This window comes from Anolis sagrei, chromosome 4, assembly GCF_037176765.1.
Source record: "Anolis sagrei isolate rAnoSag1 chromosome 4, rAnoSag1.mat, whole genome shotgun sequence".
In the NCBI taxonomy this organism is placed as follows: domain Eukaryota; kingdom Metazoa; phylum Chordata; class Lepidosauria; order Squamata; family Dactyloidae; genus Anolis; species Anolis sagrei.
Window position 1 is genome coordinate 4,510,883 of NC_090024.1, and position 15,961 is coordinate 4,526,843.

The 15,961-nt window shown below is 45.4% G+C and overlaps 1 protein-coding gene across 1 annotated transcript in view; it reads right to left on the bottom strand.

Annotated features, from left to right (window-relative positions):
• Nucleotides 1-15,961, bottom strand: part of RECQL4 (RecQ like helicase 4) — a 218,249-nt gene that overhangs the window by 13,241 nt on the left and 189,047 nt on the right. The window contains exons 20-22 of the mRNA XM_067467230.1: nt 13,524-13,653; nt 5,140-5,312; nt 418-604 (exon numbers count right to left, since the gene is read on the bottom strand). Of these exons, the coding sequence (XP_067323331.1) occupies nt 418-604; nt 5,140-5,312; nt 13,524-13,653 (490 nt within the window). The remainder of the gene's footprint in view (nt 1-417; nt 605-5,139; nt 5,313-13,523; nt 13,654-15,961) is intronic.

The following is a 15,961-nucleotide window of genomic DNA, read 5'->3' on the forward strand; positions in this document are numbered from 1 at the left end:
CTAGAAGGGTTCGGTGGGCATTGACCTTGAGTTTGGGAGTTGTAGTTTGCCTACACCCAGAGAGCACTGTGGATTCAAACAATGATGGATCTGGACCAAACTTGGCACGAATACTCAATATGCCCAAATGTGAACACTGGTGAAGTTCAAGGAATATTGACCTTGACATTTGGGAGTTGTAGTTGCTGGGATTTATAGTTCACCTACAACCAAAGAGCATTCAAAAGCCCACCAATGATAGAATTAGGCCAAACTTCCCACACAGAACTCCCATGACCAACAGAAAATACTGTCTGTGATGGTCTTTGGCGACTCCTCTGACACCCCCTCGCGACCCCTCCAGGGGTCCCAACCCCCAGGTTGAGAACCACTGTCCTACAACCACTTAAATTAGGGTCTCTATTGTCAGCTGCCCACCTCTGGAAGGCCTGGAAGCACACTCGGAGCTGGCTGAGGGCCGCCTTTTCTCGGTCCATCACCCGGCGGTGCAGGAATTCACAGACCGAGTCCAGTTCCTCATCGGTAAGGTCGCCGTAGGAGCGCAGATAGAAGGAGAGCTCACTGAACTCCACAAGGACCCCACTCTTCCTAGACACGCTGGACCCTGAGCCAAAAAGGGAGAGAGAGAAATAAGAGAGACCTCTACATCCTCCATCCATCTTATATCATTGCCCAAGAATTAGTCAAGTTTATTTATCATGTCATCAGCAACCATACAATTGTATAACATTTCTAACAGAACAAAACAAACACACAGATTAAAAAAGAAAAAGGAAAAAAAACACACACAGATTTTGCAAACTTGGTAGTTGATTAAATGTCCTTGGACCAGTCTCTGGCCCCTTGGAGTGCCTCTGGTGTTGCCGCAAGGAGGTCCTCCCTTGTGCATGTGGCAGGGCTCAGGGTGCATTGCAGCAGGTGGTCAGTGGTTTGCTCTCCTCCACACTCGCGTCGTGGATTCCACTTTGTAGCCCCATTTCTGAAGGTTGGCTCTGCATCTCGTGGTGCCAGACTGCAGTCTGTTCAGCTCCTTCCAAGTCTTCTGTGTGCCCAGGGGGGAGTCTCTCATCTGGTATCACCCATGGATTGAGGTGCTGGGTTTGGGCCTGCCACTTTTGGACTCTCGCTTGCTGGGGTGTTCCAGCGAGTGTCTCTGTAGATCTAAGAAAACTATGTCTTGATCTAAGTCGTTGACGTGCTGGCTGATACCCAAGCAGGGGAGGAGCTGGAGATGTCTCTGCCTTGGTCCTTTCACTATTGGATGCTACTTCCTGGCGGATGTCAGGTGGTGCAATACCGGCTAAGCAGTGTAATTTCTCCCGTGGTGTAGGGCGCAGACACCCTGTGATAATGCGGCATGTCTCATTAAGAGCCACATCCACTGTTTTAGTGTGGTGAGATGTGTTCCACACTGGGCATGCATACTCAGCAGTCAAGTAAATCTCTAAAAGTGCAGCAGATTGCAAGGAGAACTTTTTAAAAAATTGTGTCAGAAGCGACTTGAGAAACTGTAAGTTGCTTGTGTTTTGAGAGAATTGGCTGTCTGCAAGGACGTTGTCCAGATGTTTTACTATCCTGTGGGAGTCTTCTCTCATTTCTCGTATGGCAAGCTGGGGCTGACAAACAGGAACTCACGCTGTCTCACGGATTTGAACCTTTAGATCAGCAATCCAGACAGCACAAGGTTTTAACCCATTTCACCAGAGCGGCTCCAGTGCAAGGAGAACTATTGTGAATGGATGTGGTTACTATATCACCTTTCCGAACCTTATCTGACAAAGAGTATTGTAGGAATATTTGGAATCCATAGCAGAGTGCGGCATAGCCAGTATTATATAGGGGCTTATCTGACAAAGAGTATTGTATTGTGCGGCATAGCCAGTATTATATAGGGGCTTATCTGACAAAGAGTATTGTATTGTGCGGCATAGCCAGTATTATATAGGGGCTTATCTGACAAAGAGTATTGTATTGTGCGGCATAGCCAGTATTATATAGGGGCTTATCTGACAAAGAGTATTGTAGGAATATTTGGAATCCATAGCAGAGTGCGGCATAGCCAGTATTATATAGGGGCTTATGGTAGGAAACAGGAAGGAAAATCAACAGGATGCTCTGGTAAGGTTTATTATTTTTTTACTTTTATCATTGCAAGTATAAAAGAGTAGACAGACAAAAGAAAGTGACCTAAGTTCGATTAAAAAAAAGTCTCCAATGTTGACTCTCATGTCTGTGTTTAAGAGAGAAGCCTCATGGTGCTCCCTCATGGTGCTTTAGGCACATTAAAGACTTTTGGGAAGAGTGGAAAGTTTGCATATTGGTGTATTGTAAATTGTATGATGATACTTTCATGTAAAGCCATTTTGAGTCTCCTTTGGGAGAGATAAAGTGATGATGATGATGATGATAAGTGGAAAATGAACACTCAAAAATACAGTGGGACTTTCGAATCCAGACTGAAAAAGTTTTGGAACACAATACACCAGACATCACGATTGTGAAAAAGAAAAAAAACTTTGGATTATAATCGCCATTCCAGGTGAAAGTCTCATTGAGGAAAAAAAAAGCAGGAAAAACTCAGCCGTTATCAGGACCTCAACATCGAACTGCAAAGTCTCTGGCATCAACCAGTAGAGGTGGTCCCAGTGGTAATGGGCACACTGGTTGCACTATCGGCCTGAAGCCTATAAATACCTGGGCATACTAGAGTTGGACAATATCAAGCATGGGCAAGTGAAAAATGTGGTCAGCAAAGAATGTATCCAAAGAGTCAGAAAAGTTTTGCAGAGCAAATTAAATGGCGGAAATACGACCAAGGCTCTCAACCCCTGGCCCATCCCCCTCATGAGAGACACTGCTGGGATTGTGAACTGGACAGAAGCAGAGCTGGATGATCTGGACAGAAAAACAAGACAACTGATGACAATCCACTCCTCATGACACCCACGAAGTGATGTCGACAGACTTGACCTGCCCAGAAAACCAGGAGGCAGAGAGAAGAGAGCTTCTGCAAGTGAAACAAATGGTAGAAGAAGAGAAACATGGACTGGCAGATGATGTGAAAGGCAGTCAAGAACCAACATTGAGGGAAGTCAATAGGAGTAAACTGCTTAAAGTGCAAAAGACAAAGAGGGAATACCATAAAAACGCAATCCAGAGCAGAAGAGAAAACTGTCCAAAGAAGGCTCTCCATGGACAGTTCCTGGGAAAAATGGAGAGCCAAATTGACAAAGAAGAAACATGGCTGTGGCTCACAAATGGGACTCTGGAAAAGGAGACAAAGGAGGGCCTGATTCTGGCAGCCCAAGAACAAGCCATTCGAACCAAGGCCATCAAAGCCAGAATTGAAAAGTTGACAACATATACCAAGTGTAGACTCTGCAAGGAAGAAGATGAAACAATAGATCCCATCCTCAGCTGCTGCAAGAAGATTGCGCAGACAGACTCCAAGCAAAGGCACAACACCCTTGCTCAGATGATTCATTGGAACTTGTGCCACAAATACCATCTGCCTGCCACAAAGAACTGGTGGGATCGCAAGCCGGAAAGAGTTACAGAAAATGAACACGTCAAGATACTCTGGGACTTCCAGATTCAGACAGACAGAGTTTGGGAGCATAATACTCCTGACCTCACGATTGTGGAAAACAAACAAGTATGGATCGTCGATGTCGCAATCCCAGGTGACAGCAGGATTGAAGAGAAACAACTGGAAAAGATGACACGATATGAGGATTTAAAGTTCGAACTGCAAAGACTCTGGCATAAACCAGTCAAGGTGGTCCCAGTGGTGATCAGCACACTGGGTGCAGTGCCTAAAGACCTTGGCCTGCACTTAAACACAATCAGCGCTGACAAGATTACCACCTGTCAGCTGCAAAAGGCCACCTTACTGGGATCTGCACGCATTATTCGCCAATACATCACACAATCCTAGACACTTGGGAAGTGTCGGACATGTGACCCAATTCAACAGCCAGCAGAGTGTCTTCTGTGGACTCATCTTGTGTTTCAAATAATAATAATAATAATAATAATAATAATAATAATAATAAATCTCTCATATGGCAAAAGAGAACAACAGTGGTACCAATAGTGGTTAGTGCGCTTGGAGGCATGCCAAGAAACCCTGAAAAGCACTGGAAAAGCCTTAATTTGAACAGAACATCAATCCACATGCTGCAGAAGGAAGGCAGCACTTCTCAGAACTGCACACATTCTGCAAAAATACCTCTAATATCCTAGGCCCTTGGGAAGAGCCCAATATTCAGAGATGAATATCTTAGACACTTGGACCTAATATGCATGTGTGCTGTATTATCTATATAAATAAACATGTAATGTTCGTTTGTGGGATTAACAGAACTCAGAAACCACTGGACAAATTGACACCAAATTTGGACACAAGACACCTAACAACCCAATGTATGTCCTTGACTAAAAAAATTGATTTTGTCATTTGGAAGTTGTAATTGTTGGGATTTATAGTTCACCTACAATCAAAGAGCATTCTGAACCTCACCAACGATGGAATTGAGCCAAACTTGGCACACAGTTCTCCCATAATCAACAAAATACTGGAAGGGTTTGGTGGGCAGTGTCCTTTGGTTTTGGAGTTGTAGTTCACCTACATCCAAAGAGCACTGTGGATTCAAACAATGATGGATCTGGACTAAACTCTACATGAATACTCAATATGCCAAAATGTGAACACTGGTGGAGTTTGGGGAAAATAGAATCTTGACATTTGGGGGTTGTAGTTGCTGGGATTTGTAGTTCACCTACAATCACAGAGCATTTTGAACCCCACCAATGATAGAATTGGTTTACACAGAACCCCCATGACCACCAAAGTGGGCCACATCAACGCGTGGCAGGGGACGGCTAGTGTACAAATAAATCTCTCCATACAGGCAAAAGCAAAACACCGTCATCTACATAATTTTTGGAAAAAGAGGTGAAAAAAGATAGCAGGCCTGCATCACAGGGTTCCCTCTACATACATACAAGTGTTTCTTCACTTCTAATCTGGTTCAGGTTGAACACAGAGCTTGGAAATGTTTTCTGTTTAAGACTACAGACCCCAGAAATCTCCCCAATTCCATTGGCTAAGGGATTCTGGGATGTTTGCTTAGTTACCGTTGTGCAACTGGGTGTCCCACTGCAGCTGGCGCAGGGCTCGCTTCACCGGCAGGACCTCCCATCCCATGGAGTCGGCCAGCGCCACCACGTCAAACTCCACGGAGCTGGCGTGAGTGTGACTGATGCCTTGCAGGCGCTGCTGGGCCAAGCAGACGGCAAGAGGAGGGCACCTGCGGGAGACAGAAGAGAGAAATCTTAGCCATGCCATTGCACATCCTACACTGTCCCAGCAAAAGGGATGCAAGATCACAAGGAGCAGAAAGCAGGTTGTTTCTGTGTCAAGACATTTCCTATGGCCATCTTCTCCAGGCAACCCTATAAAGGAAGTTTTCTTGGCAAGGTTTGCTCAGGGGAAGGTTGCCCTTGCCTTCCTCTGAGGCTGAGAGGATGTGACTGCCCAAGGCAGCCCAGTTGGTTTCCATGGCTGAGCAGTGAAGTACACTTAGACCAGTGTTTCTCAACCTGGGGGTCGGGACCCCTGGAGGGGTCACAAAGAGGTGTCAGAGGGGTCACCAAAGACCATCAGAAAACACAGGGGTTTCTGTTGGTCATGGGGGTTCTGTGTGGGAAGTTTGGCCCAATTCTATCATCTCTGATTGTAGATGAACTATAAATCCCAGCAACCTCAACTCCCAAATGTCAAGGTCGATTTTCCCCCAAACTCCACCAGTGTCCACATTTGGGCATATTGAGTATTTGTGGCAATTTTAGTCCAGATCCATCATTGTTTGAGTCCACAATACTCTCTGGACGTAGATGAACTACAACTCCCAAACTCATGGTCAATGCCCACTAAATCCTTCCAGTATTTTCTGTCGGTCATGGGAGTTCTGTGTGTCACGTTTGGTTCAATTCCATCGTTGGTGGAGTTCAGAATGCTCTGAGTGTAGATGAACTATAAATCCCAGCAACTACAACTCCCAAATGACAAAATCGCCCTTCCCACCAAAACCCCACCAGTATTAAAATTTGGATGTAGTGGGTATTTGTGCCAGATTTGGTCCAGTGAATTAAAATACATTCTGCATATCAGATATTTACATTATGATTCATAACAATGGCAAAATGACAGTTATGAAGTAGCAACGAAAATAATTTTATGTTTGAGGGGTCGCCACAGCATGAGGAACTGTATTGAGGGGTTGTGGCATTAGGAAGGTTGAGAAACACTGACTTAGACCATAACAATGAAATGCACAGATATCGGATGAGTGGCCTTGGCTTGAAAACCGACTATGTGAGAGGGATCTAGGAGTCTTAGTGGAGCATAAGCTGAACATGAGCCAACAGTTTGACGTGGCAGCTCAAAAAGCCAATGTGATTCTAACCTACATCTCACAGTTCTCTCATCCTGGGTACCCATCGTGCACAGATCTTCTGATAGCCAAGCAAAGCAATAATGTGACCCACATGTTCTTGTGAAATGCTGACCATGCTTGAAATTTCTCTCTGAGTGATACGACGATCGTCCTGAATCAATCTGTCAAACTTTTGCTTGTGAAACTCGGTGGTTGCTGTCACAGGACGTCCACCTCTTTGTTTGTCATGCAAGTCAGATGTTCCCACCTCAACATCTTTAAACTTACTTGCCCAATGACGCACAGTACTCACATCAACACAATCCCCATAAACAGCTTGCATTCTCTGATGAATCTCCTTTGCTGTCAAGAATTCATTAAGTCGCATCGACCAACTGTCTGCGCAGGGTTTGTTTATTTATTTATTTTATTTAAAACTTTTATATCCCGATCTTCTCTACCTCCATAGAGGGACTCAGACCGAGTTCCATACTTCGCACTTTAACAACACGACCACTCAATGCTAAGGCTTCCTGCCAAAGTGGAACTGTAGAGGAGAGTCTACTGAACAAGCCAGTACCCGCCGCTGTTGCAACTCAGGGTAGGCTTCCAAACACCACCACACAAGAGCTGTAGTTTTACAGTTTATTGAGGAAAAAATCCCAAGTCAAAATAAAGAGTAAGCATTGCAAAGTTCCAAAGATTAAGGTTAAAAGCAGAATATAGTTCCAAAGATCTTCAGGTAAAAGCAGGAGACACAATCCTATTGGCAAAGTTCAAATCAGAGTCCCAGGTACAAGCAATGAAATATTTGCCCCAAGAATCACAATGCAAGAAATCCCAAGCGTACTGCTTTCCAGGCTAAGATTATTCCATGAAGCTTTCAAGCTAATAAGCTACGTTGAACTGACACTTTCACAGAGTTTCCAGGAGGCCTAAATACCTTTCTAACATCAAAACATTAGGCTCTCAGCATCATAAAAGCATTGCGATGACCTTTCACCGAGCTAGCCTCCCGTTTGCTTGCCAGACATGAACTCCGCCTGACCTGGAGATCAACGTGAGCTTCTTGGGTCAAATCCTTATCTACACTTTCAGCATCATTGTGGGAAAGCACCTGCTCGCTATTTCCTTCGTTAAAGATCCTTTCTGGTGAAAACAGCTGTGTTGACACTGCACTGTCTGTGAGAGTCTCGAAAGCAGGCTCAGAGATTTGAGGCACAGACAAAGAGCCAGGAAGCTGAAACCCAACAGGAATCCTCTCATCCTCATCATCAGAAACTAGCTCAGCCACAACAGCCGCATACCAGTACTGCCCTCTGTTGAGGAGTTACAAAGGTGGAGGCATTACTTTTCATTCAACCCTCATGTATGTGTGTGTGTGTGTCTTCCATGCTCAAACCATGCTCAGACCAATGCTCAAACCACTCTATCATATTTATTTCGGTTACTTCTACCCTGCCCTTCTCACCCCAGAGGGGACTTAGGGTGGCTTACAAAGGCATAATTCGATGCTCGCATCAACATAACAATAGAATAAAAACAATATAGCAGCAGTTAAACAATTAGCAATCAGTTTCTGCATTACAACTATAAAACCAATAAAACCTGATTTCACACAATTAACGCTCAGCGTTCGCCATCTCATAGTCCAATTTCCAATTCCTCTTTGTCAGTCCTGTCAGTCCTAGTCGTCTGATTGTCCTTATCTAGTTGTCGGATTGCCCGAAGGCCTGGTCCCACAACCACGTCTTTACTTTCCTCCTGAAGGAGAGGAGGGATGTTGATGACCTAATTTCGCCCAGGAGTGAGTTCCACAGGTGAGGGGCCACCACTGAGAAGGCCCTGCTCCTGGTCCCCACCAGCCTCACTTGTGATAGCGGTTGTTGGGGTTCAGCCTGAGTTTGAACTTGAACCTGATTCTCTGTTTGTTCCTCCTGATGCTAATGAAAGTATATTTACTGATGCTAGTGGAAATGTACCTTTTGATGCCAATGTTCCTGAAATTAGTGAGGAAGAAACTGCTGTAGGTTTGGAAAATGCCAATGTTCCTGAAATTAGTGAGGAAGGAACTTCTGTAGATTTGGAAAATGAAAGTACCAGTGTTCATGAGAATGTTTCAGAGGGAGACCTTGAACTTTCCCTCCCTTCTGCACCTGGTAACTGTAATGACAACAGAAGGGGCCAAATTTGGGAAGACAGAAGTAAATCACTCAGTTTGCGTCAATCCTCCCGAATTCAAGAATTAAAAACATTGGCTTCAAAACAGAAGGGCGGTTCACGGAACCGATTCTTGAGTTTTAATTGCAATACGCCAGGCTGATTGCCTCAGTTCAGGCATCGTTTCAGAATTGATGAAGACCTTGGCAGTTCTCCCGGTTCCCTGGCCATAGTTTGGGAAGATTTCTAGGATATCAAGTACGGTTAGTGGATTGCTAACAGATTCAAGTATTTTCCCAGTGAAGCTTTTGGTTTTGCTTTGTCCATTTAAATTCTAGGCCTGGGTAACAACGCAAAAATTTGTTTCTAAAATCGATTTGTAATTGGGGTGTTTTTTTGTTTCAATATTTAAAATAATTACAAAATTTTCCAAAAAAAAAAGCTCGGTATTTACGAAATTTCGTAAATATTTACAAAACTTTTGTAAAGATGGCGCCCTTTTTTAAAAAAATATTTTTTAAATATTTTTTAAATTTAATTATTAATTTAGTAGAATAGGGAGGAGAAATTATTATTGAGGGAAGGCAGGCACTCACTCTGGCGGGCCCTCTCGCTCGCCGCTCGCTCGCCGCTCGCTTGCCGCTCGCCCTCTCGCTCGCTGCTCGCCCTCTCACTCGCCCTCTCGCTCGCTGCTCGCCCTCGCCCTCTCGCTCGCCCTCTCGCTCGCCGCTCGCCCTCTCACTCGCCCTCTCGCTCGCCGCTCGCCCTCTCGCTCGCCGCTCACCCTCTCGCTCGCTGCTCGCCCTCTCACTCGCCCTCTCGCTCGCTGCTCGCCCTCGCCCTCTCGCTCGCCGCTCGCCCTCTCACTCGCCCTCTCACTCGCCGCTCGCCCTCTCGCTCGCCGCTCACCCTCTCGCTCGCCGCTCGCCCTCTCACTCGCCCTCTCGCTCGCTGCTCGCCCTCGCCCTCTCGCTCGCCCTCTCGCTCGCCGCTCGCCCTCTCACTCGCCCTCTCGCTCGCCGCTCGCCCTCGCCCTCGCCCTCTCGCTCGCCCTCGCCCTCGCCCTCTCGCTCGCCGCTCGCCCTCGCCCTCTCGCTCGCCGCTCGCCCTCTCGCTCGCCGCTCGCCCTCTCACTCGCCCTCTCGCTCGCCGCTCGCCGTCGCCCTCTCGCTCGCCGCTCGCCCTCGCCCTCTCGCTCGCCCTCTCGCTCGCCGCTCACCCTCGCCCTCTCGCTCGCCGCTCGCCCTCTCGCTCACCCTCTCGCTTGCTCAGCCGGCGCCGAGAGAGGAGAGCTCCCAGCAAGCCAGGCGGCCATCTTACGTATTTCCGAAATGGACGGAAATACAAAATTTTTTGGCGCCTGCCGTTTCGATATTTAAAAACACTTCCAGGTTTAAAAATAAGTTTTGTAATCGTTTCGTAATTCAAAAATTAACGAATTTTTTAACGAATTACGAATTAACGAAACGAATTGACCAGCCCTATTAAATTCATGTTTGCTGATTTTTCTGTGGCTTTTGACTTGCATTTTTCCTTCATTTTGTAACCATTTTTCTTCAATAAAAAAGGATTGTTTTTCACAGCCAAGTGTGGTGGATAGTTACCTTAGGGCCTCGTTTCCCTGCTCTGGATTGCAACAGCAGTGGGGTCGAGAGCAGGGCCTCCCCAGATGATCTCAAAGTCCGGGGTGGGACGTAGAGGAAGATGCGTTCGGACAGATACGCTGGACCGGAACCATATAGGGTTTTGTAGGTCAAAACCAGCACCTTGAATTGTGCTCGGAACTCAACCGGCAGCCAGTGGAGTTGACACAACAGGGGGGTGGTGTGCTCCCTGTATGATGCTCCGGTGAGTAGTCTGGCTGCCGCTCGCTGGACCCGTTGAAGTTTCCAAGCAGTCTTCAAGGGCAACCCCACGTAGAGTGCGTTGCAGTAATCTATTCGGGATGTATCATACCAACGTCCTGGATAACTTTGGGCAATAAACACTCTTCCTTTCGCCTGAGGAAATGGCGAGCTCTCATTGAATCAGAAATCCAAGTTTGGTGCCTGTGCATTCTTCTTTATCACAACAAATGAGTGTTAAATCTTGCAAGAGAATTTGGGATTTTTCACAGGTGGATTCCTCACCTTTCTGCTTGCAGAACTCAGCTGGGAAACCATATGTGTTAAGGTGTTGTGTTAATCTCAGAAGAGAGGGAAGGGAGGAAAGGAGGCGATGTTTTCAAAGCTCTTAATTCATCCCCCGCACTTTGCGCTACGGTGAGTATTGTACAAATTAATTAAACAAACAGCAAGAGCAGCGCTATTAGGGATTCCATTTCCACTCCAGCATCCTCCAAGGAGCTGCATTCAGAGGCAGCTGGCACGGAAACCGCTCTAATCAGCCATTTGGAACACTTCCCGTTTTTTCGATCGCACAGCTAGAAAATTAGTTAGAAGCGTAATTCATGTGTATTATTATAGAAGCATGAAAACAAATGCACTTGGCCTACATCATTGAACATTTTAGCACGGTAAAATGTCTTCATCTGTTATGGTTTTTTTGTATTCATGCTTTAATGCGTAAGGGGCTTATTTGCCCTTTTATATGAAAAGGGAAAGTTGTGAAGAGATATTTTGCTAAAGCCTTTCACTATAATCATTGAGTTTCCTTTGTAAACAGAAAAATCGGGGTAGAAATAAACATAAACATAAATATAAACATAAACATAATAATAATAATAATAATAGTAATTTTTACATTCATATAAACAACATGATTTGCTAATCTGTGGTTTATGTACATTCTGCATTTCATATGTTTAAGTACGAGGGTTGAATGAAAAGTAATGCCTCCACTCCACCTTCGTTACTTGGGTTTGGATGGGAATCTATATATATATAAATGCTCTGTGCATAATGAGTACCTTAAAAACGAAAGAACCAATGAACAAAATCACACCAAATTTGGCAACAAAACGTCTCACAACACAAGGAGTGACCATCACTCAAAAAATTATGATTTTGTCATTTGGGAATTGTAGTTGCTGGGATTTATAGTTCACCTACAATCAAAGAGCATTCTGAACTCCATCAACGATGGAATTGAACCAAATTTGGCACACAGAACTCCCATGACCAACAGAAAATACTAGAAGGGTTTGGTGGGCATTGACCTTGAGTTTGGGAGTTGTAGTTCACCTACATCCAGAGAGCACTGTGGACTCAAACAATGATGGATCTGGACCAAACTTGGCACAAGCACTCAATATGGCCAAATATGAACACAGATGGTGTCTGGGAGAAATAGACCTTGACATTGGGAGTTGTAGCCACTGGGATTCACAGTTCACCTACAATAAAAGAGCATTCTGAATCCCACGAACAACAGAATTGGGGCAAACTTCCCACACAGAACCCCCATACTTAAGACCATCCAGTCCAACTCCCTTCACCAGGGCAAGAAAACGTAATCAAAGTGCTCCTGACAAAGAGCCATGGAGATAGATAGATAGATGTATATGATTCACACACAAAGCGAGAAATATAGCATCATAGATTTGAAAGAGACCCTTAAAGAAGGACTATGATATGTGGCATGTTCCAGAGTAGGCTAACCAGACACTCTCCACATCAACACTGACAAAGAAACAGCAAGAAATACTGTTTACCCACAAGCAGAAAGACATGACATATATTAGAAACCAACACTTTCTCATTACTTTATTTTCCAGATCAACAGACTGGGTCACAGCAATGCGTGGCAGGGGACAGCTAGTATTTTAATAAATCAAATGACCTGGATGAAGGTTTAGAGCAGGGGTCCACAAACTTTTTAAGCAGAGGGCCAGGTCACAATCCCTCAAACTGTTGGAGGGCCGGATTATAATTTGAAAAAAACATGAATGAATTCCTATGCACACTGCACATAATCTTATTTGTAGTGCAAAAAAAAAACACTTAAAAACAATACAATAATGAAAACGAAGAACAATTTTAACAAATATAAACTTATTAGCATTTCAATGGGATGTGGCTAAAACAGTGGATGTGGCTCTTAATGAGACATGCCGCATTATCACGGGGTGTCTGCGCCTTACACCACTGGAGAAATTACACTGCTTAGCCGGTATTGCACCACATGACATCCGCCAGGAAGTAGCAGCCAATAGTGAAAGGACCAAGGCAGAGACATCTCCAGCTCATCCCCTGTTTGGGTATCAGCCAGCACGTCAACGACTTAAATCAAGAAATAGTTTTCTAAGATCTACAGAGACACTCGCTGAAACACCTCAGCAAGCGAGAGTCCAAAAGTGGCAGGCTCAAACCCAGAACCTCAATCCGTGGCTGATACCATATGAGAGACTCCCCCCTGGGCACACAGAGGACTGGGCGACTTGGAAGGCGCTGAACAGACTGCGCTCTGGCACCACGAGATGCAGAGCCAACCTTCAGAAATGGGGCCACAAAGTGGAATCCTTGACATGCAAGTGTGGAGAGGAGCAAACCACTGACCACCTGCTGCAATGCAACCTGAGCCCTGCCACATGCACGATGGAGGACCTTCTTGCAGCAACACAAGAAGCACTCTAAATGGCCAGATACTGGTCAAAGGACATTTAACCAACTACCAAACTCACAAATGCTGTATTTTATCTGTTTGTTTGCTTTGTTCTGTTAGAAATGTAATATAATTGACTGGTTGATCTGACACGACAAATAAATTTCAATGGGAAGTGCGGGCCTGCTTTTGATTGATTAGATAGGGTTGTTGTTGTTGTGTGCTTTCAAGTCATTTCAGACTTAGATTGACCCTGAGCGAGGGCCAGGTAAATGACCTTGGAGGGCCGTATCTGGCCCCCGGGGCTTCGTTTGAGGGCCCCTGATCTAGACAGTATATATTTCTATTAATGCAGCCTAGAATGGTGTTAGCCTTCCTCACCTCTGGGCCACCGTCCGCAGCTGCTGGGGTCCCCCGTAGCAGATCACTCGGCAGGAGGAGAATGTGGGGTGCAGCATCTCCAGCCAGCGCTGGGGGTGAAGCTCCAGGTAGCACAGAAGCGTCTCGATACCTGAAGAAAGAGAGGAGGGGGCTGGTCAATGGAATGAAGGGGTATTGGGGGGATCTGCGTATGTGATGCTTATAGAATCATACAATCAAAGAGTTGGAAGAGACCTCATGGGCCTCCAGTCCAACCCCATTCTGCCAAGAAGCAGGAATGTTGCATTCAAATCACCCCTGACAGATGGCCATCCAGCCTCTGTTTAAAGGCTTCCAAAGAAGGAGCCTCCACCACACTCCGGGGCAGAGAGTTCCACTGCTGAACGGCTCTCACAGTCAGGAAGTTCTTCCTCATGTTCAGGTGGAATCTCCTCTCTTGTAGTTTGAAGCCATTGTTCCCTTTCGTCCTAGTCTCCAGGGAAGCAGAAACCAAGCTTGCTCCCTCCTCCCTGTGGCTTCCTCTCACATATTTATACATGGCTATCATGTCTCCTCCCAGCCTTCTCTTCTTCAGGCTAAACATGCCCAGCTCCTTAAGCCGCTCCTCATAGGGCTTGTTCTCCAGACGCGTGATCATTTTAGTCGCCCTCCTCTGGACACATTCCAGCTTGTCAACATCTCTCTTCAATTGTGGTGCCCAGAATTGGACACAATATTCCAGGTGTGGTCTAACCAAAGCAGAATAGACATGGGGAGCATGACTTCCCTAGATCTAGACACTAGGCTCCTATTGATGCAGGCCAAAATCCCATTGGCTTTTTTTTTGCCACCACATCACATTGTCGGCTCATGTTTAACTTGTTGTCCACGAGGACTCCAAGATCTTTTTCACACATACTGCTCTCGAACCAGGCCTCATCGTCCCCCATTTTGTATCTTTGCATTTCGTTTTTCCTGCCTAAGTGGAGTATCTTGCATTTGTCACTGTTGAACTTCATTTTGTTAGTTTTGGCCCATCATCTCTCTAATCTGTCAAGATCGTTTTGAATCCTGCTCCTGTCCTCTGGAGTATTGGCTCTCCCTCCCAATTTGGTGTCGTCTGCAAACTTGATGATCCTGCCTTCTAACCCTTCATCAAAGTTATGAATGAAGCTCCTGAGCAGGACCAGTCCTAGGACGGAACCCTCCTGATGGCACTCCACTCGTCACTTCTTTCCAGGATGAAGAGGAAGCCTTGGGTAGAATCACCCTCTGGTTTCGTCCATTTAACCAATTACTGATCCACCTCACCGTAGTTTTGCCTCGCCCACATTGGACTAGTTTCCTTGCCAGAAGGTCATGGGGGACCTTGTTGAAGGCTTCATGGCATCCATCTGTTCGAAACAATTCCCTCATTAAGAATAATTTAAATCATTATTCAGGTTTTTACTACTACTACTACTACTACTAATAATAATAATAATAATAATAATACATCACACACTCCGAGACGCTTGGGAAGCGTTTGACTTGTGATTTTGTGATACGAACTCCAACATAGAGATCTTGTTTGCTGTGACATACTGTGGTTTTGTATCAGTAAAATAATAATAATAATAATAATAATAATAATAATAATAATGCAGTTTTCTGGCATTGTATATTTCTGCCACTTCTGTGATTTTTCATTTGTATTTTGATTCTGTAGCCCACTTGTTGGTGGATGTTCAGATACTGTGGGACTTTCGAATTCCTGTGTGGAAAGAGTTAACTGAACCATGGAGGGACTGGCATTCCTATAGAGGTCATAAATCCAGTGTATAGAACAAATGGACGCAGCATCATACGTCGTACGTCATACGTCACTCTGGAATGCAAGAGGTGTGGACTAGTACTGATAACAGAGTTCGTGTGTTCGCAATGTTACGATTGGACGGGAAAGAAGCAACTTTACGATGTGCTGAGTGCTAAGTAGCTTCTAATGTATATAGTTGTAAAATAAAGTAGTTTATAGCCTAAGGTGGCTGTGATCGATCTGTTTCCTGCCTTGCTATGCAGCCGATGCCACTGAGAAAATAGCCTCTGTGTGTCTGTCTATATCTGTTGTATGTTTGCCATGTATATGTACATTGTAATCTGCCCTGAGTCCCCTGCGGGGTGAGAAGGGTGGAATACAAATACTGTAAATAAATAAACAGTATCCAGGGGAGCATTTGCACAGCTAAAGCTCGTGTGCCAGCTGCGCCCGTACCTTGGGAAGTCTGACTTGGCCACTGTAGTCTACGCTCTGGTTACATCCCGTTTAGACTACTGCAACGCTCTCTACGTGGGGTTGCCTTTGAAGACGGCTCGGAAGCTTCAACTAGTCCAACGCTCGGCAGCCATGATTCTAACAGGAGCGGAGCGCAGGGAGCATACAACCCCCCTGTTGCGCCAACTCCACTGGCTACCGATTTGCT